The 12,500-nt window shown below is 44.2% G+C and overlaps 1 protein-coding gene across 2 annotated transcripts in view; it reads right to left on the bottom strand.

Annotated features, from left to right (window-relative positions):
- The window catches only part of jag1a (jagged canonical Notch ligand 1a), a 117,770-nt gene that overhangs the window by 104,017 nt on the left and 1,253 nt on the right, over positions 1–12,500 (bottom strand). For both annotated transcript variants that reach the window (XM_063199594.1, XM_063199603.1), the window contains exon 2: positions 12,410–12,500. This exon is cut by the window's right edge and continues 215 nt beyond it. In XM_063199594.1, the coding sequence (XP_063055664.1) occupies positions 12,410–12,500 (91 nt within the window). The remainder of the gene's footprint in view (positions 1–12,409) is intronic.

Below are 12,500 nucleotides of genomic sequence, written 5' to 3'. Positions count from 1 at the left end.
TTCTTTCAATGAACTAATTGTGTTAGCAAAGGAACTATTGTATAAAAGCAATATAACACTTGTGGTCGTGAGGTTGTTCTGGGACACCCTCACGGGTGTAATTACCTACGGCACTCAGCCTGCGGCTTCGTGTCTGCGGTGAATCACACCCGTGAGGGTGTCCCAGAACAACCTCACTCCCACTCGTGTCATATTGCTTAAACAACATGCAGTGTAGACAAACACAGGATTGTAAATACTGTATGACAACAAAATGAGAGAGAGAAGTTAAAGTGTAGTATGAGAAAAGGGGGGCAAGGATGTTTCAAGGAGTAATCGTCAATGAATCAATTATCGATTCTCTCCACTCTCTACAGCACTACATGACTGAGGTGCCCTTGAGCAAAGCACCTAAAACCATACTGCTCCGGGGACCGTAACCAATACCCTGTAAATAACCGTAAGCCGCTTTGGATAAAAGCGTCAGCTAAGTGTCATGTCAGGTAATGTAATGTAATAACGACAACCCAAATATAGTAGATGCAGAGACCTAAAAAAGACCCCCCAAAAAACTACAAAAAACAAACGGACGGGCAAGAGACTATAAATAAGTTGCATGAAAGGACTCCATGAAGAAAGCCAATGAAAAGAGTCCAGGAGGAAAGAGAGGACAGATGTAGCGCACATTTCAGGAAAGACCACAACGAAGAAAAGAGAGATGGCAGATGATGAAAGAAGAAAAGCTGGGGAGAAGTGAGAGATTGAGATGACTCAGCTAGATACAGTATGTCAAATTTGTACAGCTCTCCGTCCTGTCAACACTATTCAAGCAACACTTAAACATGTTTCCTTCTTTCTTTGATTCTCCTGACAGGTTGGAAGAGGAAACCTTTACGGATCTCATTCAAACTACAGAATCACATGCTCACATTCCAAAGTTCAGTTCTGGTACATTGTGTAGGAGGAGTGCAGAGTGAACTTGTGTCCTGTTCACATTTTTTTCGTGTTGAAATTATCTTGGAAATACAATGGTTGCAGCAACACTTACATTTTGTACAAAAGTCGGTTGTGATTCCTTTATTTTATTTTAGTGGGTTAGAATGACAGACAAACGTTTCGGCCTAAGCCTTCTTCAGTGCCAAGACCTGTTAGGAGCTGATCAACCACAGAAAACATTCACGAAAAACACCTTTAACATTACTACTTAGGAAACTAATCTGTGTTGCTTCGAAGAACAGACACCCTAAGTAGGTTCCTCATTCATTTCACAACAGAAGATGAGTAACCGTGGGCCTTTTTCAAAACTCCACAGTTAAACTTCAACACAAAAAAACACACAGAATGTCACAGAAAGAACACACCAGTCAACTAAGGTAAACAACCTCTAATGCACTGCAACATCTAGGAATATGGCAACCGAATGTGTCATGTCTCGAATGGTGGAACATTTGCACTCAGACAGGGCCCAAGAGTAAATCACTGATAAGGTCCCGCCCATATGATCTGCCAACAGGGTTGCCAGATGAGTCTGATGATTTCCAGCCCAAAAAAATGCTCAAAACCCGCCTAGAAGCACAAAATCCTGCCCAATTCTATTGATTTCTATGGCAAAAATTGGGCAGGTTGTTCTGCTAAATGCCATTTTTACCCGCACAAGGCCATCCTAAGCAGCCCAATTGGGCGGGAAACAGCCCAATCTGGCAACACTGCCTGCCAAGGTCATAATAGGACCCCCACCACCTACACAGGAAGGCCTTGGGCCAAATGCCCGGCTTGCTTGGTCCTTGCCATTCAGGTCACAGCCAGTTCATAATAGGGGCCACGACGTCTTAACTGGGTCTTTATTTCCATCTTTTCACCTATTGTCAGCATGCTGTACTGTCTGGGCTTAGAGAGGGGAGAGGGCCTGTCCTGAAACAAGCCAGGGTCCTCTAAAATACACACACAATCACACACACACACACACACACACACACACACACACACACACATAAGCCTGTCACGATATCCGATAAGTCAATAAATCGGACGATAACTTTTTACAAGAACGATCACTTTTCTGGCCCCGATAAGTAACGATAAGTTATTTGCGTGATGTTTTGTTTTCCCTCTCTCCCTTTCTCTACCGTAGCCGTAAGACTACTGATGGCGCGTTATAGGCCAACGCAGCGCAATGACGCTTAAATGTTGGTGTAATTTTAAGTTTCAATGCAGTTCTGGTTGAAAAAAGGTGCATTGATCTGGCTACTTGCGTCTTTGAAAAAGAACGCTGGTGTTCCCGCGCGTCGCTTATAAGCCTCGACAAAGAATCAGCGCTAGAGACTAGGAGCGCAATATTCTTCCAGTCTCAGTCAGCGCATCTGCAACGTTCCTCAGAGAGGGGAATGAACAGCTCCAACACGGAGGCAAATGTTCATTGTGAAACATGCGCAGCAACCCAATATCCACGACGAAGATGTGTTTGTGCAAACATGAAATAGTGGTACCGTCGCGACAAACTTGCTATTTTGTTATTTTGTTATTTTAAACTTCGCCGAGTTTCCCCTGTTATTTCAATGCGCCTCCTACCCCGACGTTCGTTGTCTGTTCTTTTTGTGATTTTCGCTATATTTCTTGTTTATTTAGACCTAACAATATGAGTAGGCAGTCCGCAAGCAAATAATGAAGATAAGATTTGTGGATTTAAATCAGTCACACCAGGAGAATGTGAACGGTTGAGCGGGCTACAGGTGAAAACAGAGGCATGGCACCTCATAAGTCATAAGAATCAATGTATGGGCGTTCATAAAGGACTTTAAAGTGTGCATAATTGCAACTTGTTCCAGTCGAAGGTATCGGGGAGGGAGAGAGAGAGAGCGCTGCCTGCACCTGGAACTTGTGCATCTGTTCATGCTCTTTTGCTTTTTGTGATGTTGAAATGCCTTTAACAGGGCTGATTTGGGTTTTGACTGACAATTAGCTAGTAACAACGTGCATTTTGGTGAAATAAGCTGTCTAAGTAATAATTTGTGAATTAACAATACCCCACCAGTAGGTTATTTTACATCACACCATGGATAGGCCTATAAGCCATTCAGTGTGCTTGAGAAAGATAAATAACAGAAAATATTAAAGAAAGACTATAACTTACCCTAATAATAAATACAAAAAAGCCTATTTAGAGCCTATTGTGCTCCATGAGGATGTAATTAAAAACACATATATATATCCCCCGCCGTGATGCTTTAAAAATGTGAAGGGGTGTAGTCACATTTTTATTGCATTTTTACGTCATTATATTGTTTGACACATTTCTTCTTGGAGCAGGCGTCAATCTTAATTATTTAAACCTCTGAGGGTGCTGGCCCAAATGTTAAATTCAATGTTTCAAGAAGGAGGCCGCACCTTGCATAGCAGTGTTTTTTATTGCACATTATATTGTTTGAAAATGGCGAGAGAGACAATATTATCGATTATCGCAATAATTTCTTGTTATCGTTATCGTCTGGCAAAAATTGTTATCGTGACAGGCCTACACACACACACACACACACACACACACACACACACACACACACACAAACACACACGCAGTAAAAGTGTGACAGGACCAAACCCCTACATAGACAAGAGACCACTCTTAGAACATGAAGCCATACATCAACTCACTTACACACGCAAACACACACACACACACACACACACACACACACACACACACACACACACACACACACACACACACGCACGCACGCACACACACACACACACACACACACACACACACACACACGTGTGCGCGCACACAAACACACACGAACGTACATAAATCACTGCGGTCTTATCAGGCATAGTTGACTGACCAAGTCACTGTAGGAATGCCAACCCCTTCACAGGAAGTGAACACTTTCACGCGTCTCTCACTCGTAACCTTTGACCTTCAACTGTATGGCAATAGCGATAGCAATAACATTTGTATAGCACATTATCATACATAACTGTCATTCAATGTGCTTGATAGGAAAGAAAGAGAAAGAGAGAACTTTTTTCTGCTTTGACCCTATTTCGAACCTAAGAATATTTTCACGACCCCCTATCCCCAATAATTCCAAACGCCATTTTAATTCACAAGAACAGTTAGAAGTCCTATATTTGTTAGCCATAAGTGAACCGAGTCACTAACCAATTTATAGAATTATGTTAACTGTTAACCTGTGAATTTCCTGTTTATAAACCCATTTTGTCCGAAGCCCTTTTTGGGAAAGGGTGTCTTCTGCCTATTAAATCCTTAATATCTCAGCCTCCGAAAAACATAAAAAAATGAAATGAATTACAGTCATTCTTGCCTTAGAATGTGTTCATACAGTTCTAGCTTACCCACATTTTTAATAAAACAGCTCAAATCTCAAGAACCTGAATGCAGCGTATATGTCTCCAGGACACAATGGGTTAAGCAAAGCTACTTCTCTCTTCAACCCCCTTGTATTGCTCCTGCGACACCCCTACGGGTCCTGACCCCCAGTTTGGGAACCACTGGTCTACTGCATATCTACAGTCAGCCACTTTCACCTTTCAAATGAGCAGACGCATTACAAGGGTAGTCAAGTCCTCTCTTGCAAGCTTGGAATGTCTACTGCATGTCTTCTGTTGATTTATTAATCTATGATGTGTATCTTCAATCTGTTTAGGAAGTGCACTTTACCATGCTTCTCACTTTCATTCACAACCTTGTAACCTTTAACAAGGTCTACTGTAATTCCTCAAATGAGCTCAATGTCCCCTTTCCGAACGTCTACTTCTACATTCTTCTACATTTTCTGTCATTAAAGGATGTGCATGAGGTATATTTCAATGTTAGTCACTTTCTCTTTTGCAACCTTGGAATGTTTATGACTCCAAAGCTACATGTACACACTTTCCCTTTCAAAATGTCTACTTCTCCTTCGGACTTTTATCCATGTCCATTTCGATCTTTTTTTGTTGGGTGGGGGGTGGGGTTTCACATTTCCAAGTTTAATACTTCAACGTTGATCAAACACCATTTTCTCTCTTATTACTTGCCTGTTTGTGCAGATGGGCCCACCAGCTTTGTTGCAAAGACTCAACTACATCACAACAGCGTTGCTATGCTATTACAGATAGCCATAAATAACAGATTAAGACTTGGTCATTACAATTGTGTGGACAATAAGGTCATAGCATAGGCTATATGCAAAGGAGAGACTGAAGTCTGCCTATTTTGGACACCAGATAGATATTAGCCATAGTGATATAAGTCATAAGTGATGTAAGTCGCTTTTGGTTATAAAGCGCCAGCCAAATGTAATGTGTGTGTAATGAAATCAGGAGCGGAGCAGCAAATTGTTGGACCCTATGTACAATCAGTTCCAAAAATTCCTTTGTCACTAGTATAGCTAGAGAGAGTAGAGAGAGAGAGGTTCCATTGGCCCATTGTTTCCGGGTTCTATTATTGGGGGGGGGGAAATTCCCCTTTAGGCAGACCTGAGGACTGTTCTATTCAATGCTAGGAGCATTATGACACGGCCCTTAAGGCAGACCGGAACCTGGTCACATTAGGTGCCCATAGAAATGATGTTGGCATATCTCTATACTTAAAGAATCTCTAGTATAGCTGTCAAAGTTCCACCCTTTCCACCATTCTCCACTGAGAAATCTGCTTCTGTGAGTCTGTTTAGAGCATGCGTTTTAGTTGATATGTTGACTTTTGGTAAGAGGAGCTACGAATAGAGTGAATACTATCTGTTTCTTGTCTCTGTCTCTCTCTCTTTACCCCGTCACAGACACATACACACACTCTCTCCTTCTCTCTCTCTCTCTCTCTCTCTCTCTCTCTCTCTCTCTCTCTCTCTCTCTCTCTCTCTCTCTCTCTCTCTCTCTCTCTCTCTCTCTCTCATTCTGTGGCTTCACCTCTCCCTCCTTTTCTTCATGGCCTTTCTTTTTTGGGTCTTAACATAGTACAAGATAAGAGGGCCGGGAATGTCTGAGACAGTCTGCAAGCCATTTCAGAAGAATGGGATGACGGGTAGATAGAACAACATAAAAAGGAAAACGGACAAAAAAAAAACAGGGATTAAGGTATGAGAACAGAGATGATGATGAGAAGAAAGATGGATTGAATGTGTAAAGAACGATAAGCTGAATGACTGAATGAGCAAGTGGTATAAAAAAAATGCCATGGAGAAACAGACAGAATACAGTGGAACACGCAAAACCAACATCATGAAAGAAAAAGAAGAAAGTAAAAAAAAAAAACAAGTGATAGTCCTAAGTACGGAGAGATGAAGAGAGAGGGGGGGGGGGGGGGAGAGCAGCAGTAAGATTGGCAAAAAAGAAGGGCTGTAATATACAAAGCCAACAGCATGAGTCAGAGAAGAAAGCAAAAAAGAATTGATAGTGGTATGGAAGGATGAAACATTTTTTGAGACTAAAGCTATATGTACACCAAGAGTGACCTACGCTACCTGAGTGACGGAAGTCATTATTTCTCTATGGAGGGTAAATGAATAATGCGACCAAAGAAAATTCGCCGGGAGCGAAGCGACCTGAGCGAATTTCAACATAAATTCAAGCTAATATGGTAATGACCTATGTTTCGGTTCGCCAAAAACCAATTGGATTGTTCATATCTCCTAATGTCCCAGGCTGACAATCCAGACCCGTTATGTGATTAGCTAAATCAAACATGCCAATGTCACGTAAAGAGCGAGTAAAGTGAATCCATGGCTAAAGTTCTTCAGCAACCTCGCAGCTTAAGAAATGAGAGTGGAATTTGGGGGATAAAGATAGACATTGAGTGATAGAAAAAGTGATAAACATAAGGGGATTAAGAGAGAGAGAGCGATACTGACAAAGGACATGATAGTAATATGGATGGAGGAACAGAGACAGAGAGGTTGAAAAAAAGAAAAAATGAAGAGAAGAGAGATCAAGATAAAAAGCAAGGTAGAGAGAGAGCGAGAGAGAGAGAGAGAGAGAGAGAGAGAGAGAGAGAGAGAGAGAGAGACATGGGAGAAAGAAAAGGAAAGTAAAGGAAAAAAAGAAAGGTGGGGAAAAAAGGCCGAGCTGGTTGAAAGGGAACTCATGCCATGTCCCCACTCTACTGAACTGTGGTGGCCCTCGGTTTGACCGGGCAAGCCCTTGCGTGCAAAGAATACCGCACACACACACACACACACACACACACACACACACACACACACACACACACACACACACACACACACACACACACACACACACAGTACATTACGTGAGCCTAGCCCAGTGTCCCTATGACAGGGGCTTGTGGACTTGGCAAGAATGGCAACTTCAGCACAATACGCACCAGTGCCCATTTTGAGCACACACACACACACACACACACACACACACACACACACACACACACACACACACACACACACACACACACACACACACACACACACACACATTCACAAACACGCACACACTCAGACACACACACACAAACATGAATACATTGACATACACGTGCACACACACACACACACACACACACACACACACACACACACACACACACACACACACACACACACAGATACATTGACATACACGTGCGTGCACACACACACACACACACACACACACACACACACACACACACACACACACACACACACACACACACACACACACACACACACACATACCCCTCTAATCCCGAGCCCAGGGGCTGCCGGCCCGCACCATTGTTCACCCTTAATATAAGTTGTCAGTGTGTCAGTGTCTGCGAGCACGCAGGCAGTGTACTCCACACATTCACACACACACACACACACACACACACACACACACACACACACACACACACACACACACACACACACACACACACACACACACACACACACACACACACAGTAGATGCATACAGATAGCAGACAAATGCAGGCACTCATATGCAGGCAGGCACAGTTTCAACCCTGTCAACGTGCAAATAGGGCATATGTTGTTTTGGGAGAGAGAGAGAGAGAGAGACATATAGAGACAGGGGTCTACATGGGGACAGTGGCACAAAAGTTTAAAGGGATTAAATGTGTGAGACAAGCCCATTGGCGCGCGCGCACACACACACACACACACACACACACACACACACACACACACACACACACACACACACCTAGATAGTGGCTTGACACATGAGTATCTTTTTTCATAGAGCAATTACAATGTCATCACAAAGCAAGCCAAATGTCGACGGAATGAAGAGACAAGAACCAGAGATGATTTAAATATGGAGGTATATAAGAGATCTGTTCATCATCAGGTTCTCTACATCAGTGTTTCTCAAAGTGGGGCGAGAGCCCCCCTAGGGGGGCGCGGGGGTATTGGAGGTGGGGGGCGCATGAAGTCATTCTGCTTTGCCATTAAGTCAACACATTCACTTTAAATTCACAATATATTCATTAATTTATTCACTAATATTTAGAGAACATCATAGGTAGGCTATATATTAGGCTTTGATGAACTTTACTCGTAACCATTTTGCTTGAGGGGGGGGGGGGGGGCAGACAGATACCCTTCCTCTGAAGGGGGGAATGGCAGGAAAAGTTTGAGAAACACTGCTCTACATCACAGTGATGTGACCACACAAGCCACACATGCTGCTCCTGGGCACATGTACAGCAATTCACACAAACGCAGACACAGATACAGGCACAGACACAGCTGCATGCATGCATATACACACAGATGCGCAAAATTCATCTTTTAGAATATTGTAGAATATACATTCTCTCTCTCTCTCTCTCTCTCTCTCTCTCTCTCTCTCTCTCTCTCTCTCTAAAATTTAAATTCACTGTGTTTAAGCACAGTGTTGCCAAAGCATAGCATACATATTCCATCTCTCTCTCTCTCTCTCTCTCTCTCTCTCTCTCTGTCTCTCTCTCTCTCTCTGTGCGTGTGACAGGGACACACACCCACACACCACAATCCTCTACCATCCCTTAGGACCGTAGATAGTAGCCAGGCCAATGGACTAATGCCCTGGTTCCTCTTTCTTACATGGGGTTACTGTAAAGAGGAGGGAATGACAAGTGACCGCAAAGCTGCCCACTGCCAAAAGTGAAGACGCTCATTTCTGCAATATAATTTAAGATACTGAATCGCCATGTGAAGATATAGGTGACAGAAAAAGACATCAAAGAGAGAGAGAGAGGGGGGGAGCGAGAGAGAGAGCAATAACAAATACAGAGAAAGTGTAAAACCGCAGAGAAATGGGAGGGTAGTGTAACCGAGGTGTTCCCGCGCAGTCCGTCCCCCTCGGGGCCGCGAACTCACCACCTCCTAGTCAACGCATGGGTTCGGGGATGGGAGTCACAGCACAATACTCCTGGACTAAAGGACCAGTCTGTTAGCCCAACGCAACTGATACTGTATGAGGCTTTGGGAGGGAGCTTTACTAACGTTCCACACCGCACTCTGCTAGTTGGTCTCCGTTAGAGTAGCTCAGGCAAAATCCTTATGAAATATCCCAATAAAGTCAACGTAGGATCTCAGTGTCCAGCACATACAAACATCAGAGATGTCAAAAGTAAAAGTAAAAGTTTAAAAAAGAAACACAGTTTCCTTCCAACACAGGTACCTTATTTGAGTAACCAGTAGCCCTGTGTACTAGCTAATTGTGCTGGTTGGATCAAATTTGTAACAGTCTATCTCATTAGGTACAATGGAATAACTAACAGCTTTGTAATATCATGTGATAGTATTGTACTTACATACATTGTAAATTGACCTCTTCTTTTAATTTCACCACTTCTATCAACAAATACAAACACAGGCAACTGTAGGCTTATATGCACAGCCTTTAACGGTCATTCTATAGGCTCGTGGTTTATACATTTTTACCACAGAAGAGAAATAGGTTACGGGGGAAATCGGAGGAAACGAGAGAAGAAAGAAGAGGGACACCCCTCCTGAATCATCCATGCCGCCCCTACACACACACACGCACACACACACACACACACACACACACACACACACACACACACACACACACACACACACACACACACACACACACACACACACACACACACACACACAGTGCACCCACAGTGGGAGGCCTGTTGCCTAGCAACCCTTTCAAACATCCCTTTTCCCTTCCCTTCACCCCACAGGCTTTATGACCAGTCAGCAAGCGCCCCCCCCCCCTCCTCCCTTCTCCCCCTCCTCTTCTTTCCCGACCTCCTCCTCCCTCCTTCTTTCTCTCCCTCTGCTCTCTTCACTATTGTTCCCTCCAAAAATGCAGCCCCCAGGCTGAGGCAGCAAATTTGGTCAGCAAATCGTCCATAAATGACCAGAAAACACACACATACACACAACAGCGTGAGGTGAGCTGACAGGCCAAAGTGTGTGCCTATTGTGAGTTCCGTTGGTTGGTGTCGACTGATCCAATCCAACTACTAACTTTCACTCGGGACCTCCTTCTTAAAGCTGTGGGGTGAAATTCTATTGTGCGTTTTGCTGACCGTTGGCTTAGCACTATGCACGCTATGAAGGGGGCGCGAAACCAAAATTGCTAGGTAAAGCCAGCACCAAAAGGAAAGCATGCGAGGTGTCAAAGCGTTATTAAATTCCTTCATCGTTTTTTTGTGTCCAGAATGAAAGACAGTACGATGCCCCGTGGAGAGAGGGGTGTGCGTGATGGCGGTGTTGCCCCCATCCCCTTCGGCATAAAACCATCCCCCGAGCAAGGTGTAGAGCGTGTGTGTGTGTGTGTGTGTGTGTGTGTGTGTGTGTGTGTGTGTGTGTGTGTGTGTGTGTGTGTGTGTGAGTGAGTGAGTGAGTGAGTGAGTGAGAGAGAGAGAGAGAGAGAGAGAGAGAGAGAGAGATGCCGACGGGGACGAGGGGTAGCGGTGCGTAACGGCGTGCCTGGAAGTCAAAAATCCCCGGCAACCGCCTCTTAACAAGGGGCATATCTGAGGCAGGCTGCGGCTGCCGTGAGTGACCAATTCTGAACCGACTAATCCTTTTCGGAGTTGCGAAAGTAAACAAAATGCGCGACGAACAATCGGCTCATTCAGTCCCATGCCATAGGCGTACCTACGCGGATGAGGGTAAAAAGAAAAGCCGCAAAAACAACCTTGGGGTCGGGTCGGGGTTTAGAGTCATGCAATGCAAGAACGCCGTGTGCTGGAACTTTTGCCCCCATGTGAAGTTGAGAGTGTTGGTATTTGGATTCTGCTCCCACGCCACGCGCACTGGAGTCGTTTACAAATAAAGATGCACAGGGGGGGCAAACAAGCAGAAGCTAATGCCTCTTGCGTTGCCTTAATTACCTCAATTAAAGCGAGCCGGTGTGTGTGTGTGTGTGTGTGTGTGTGTGTGTGTGTGTGTGTGTGTGTGTGTGTGTGTGTGTGTGTGTGTGTGTGTGTGTGTGTGTGTGTGTGTGTGTGTGTTCAAAAAGTCCCTTGGATAGCGTCTGGTCTTTAAGGAGGTCAATTGAATCAGAGATGAGTTTGGTCTCTGCTGTTCACAGTCCCAAAACCACCGGGAGAGCGTGTAGACAAGACCAGTGTGTTCGGTAACATCGGGAGCACGCAATGGACATGAGTGATTAGCTCGCGATCAAAACGTCAACATATAGGAATGCGCGTGGCTGCATGCAAGGGTTTTAACAGTCTGTCGCCACCACCACGGCAGGACTGCGCGCTGTCGTTAGTGTTGACACAGTACCAAAGGTCCATTTTACGTCCACATTTTACATAATGGTGCTACAATACCTCACACAAGGCCTACCCAAAAGTACAGTACGCAATGCAAAAGCGTCACACTTTCGGGGAATTTGTTTACAACACTTTAACAACTTTACCATGAACACCCTGACAATGTCTGTCAACAGCTTTATTGCCAACATTTTCTCGGATATATTTTCTTCAGTAGGCCTAGCTGTAGACTTGTATGTAAGCTTAAAGCAGATAGTGAGGATAAACCAAACAAGTTTTCATAAATGTAAGCTGGTCAAAACTCGCAGGAGGTTAAGGACAAGGAAGGGAGAACACAAAAAGGCTACACGGTGCGCAATGAAATGTCAACTTTGTAGACCCTATAGGCCTAACTGTCCTGTAGGTTTTTTTTAGATAGCTCCTATCACCTCATGCGAACAGTAATCAATAATGTTTTGAAGTCCTTGGTTTCCAGCTAGGCCTATTGACAATCACTAACCATTAATCAAATTAAGATGTGCATCATTAAGATTGAACTTCTTTTTAAACAAACTGGCTAACAGTTATTTGCCTTCTGTTTTAAAATCTTAAGAATGGGAATATATGACACACACACACACACACACACACACACACACACACACACACACACACACTGACACATTTTTTTTGTTGCAGACGTAAACGCACGAGGAAGAGCCAAGCCAACTGCAGCAAGCCAACATTCTACTCACCGGCCAGGCGAAGCTGAAGGGCAGAACAATCCGGGATTTGTCAGTCTTGGCGCTGGAGCGCAGAGCAAAAGTATTCCCACCGATAACAGGC

Source organism: Engraulis encrasicolus, chromosome 1, assembly GCF_034702125.1.
Source record: "Engraulis encrasicolus isolate BLACKSEA-1 chromosome 1, IST_EnEncr_1.0, whole genome shotgun sequence".
Classification (NCBI taxonomy): Eukaryota; Metazoa; Chordata; class Actinopteri; order Clupeiformes; family Engraulidae; genus Engraulis; species Engraulis encrasicolus.
The sequence above is the reverse complement of the archived record's forward strand: the minus strand, read 5'-3'. Positions and strand labels throughout refer to the sequence as shown.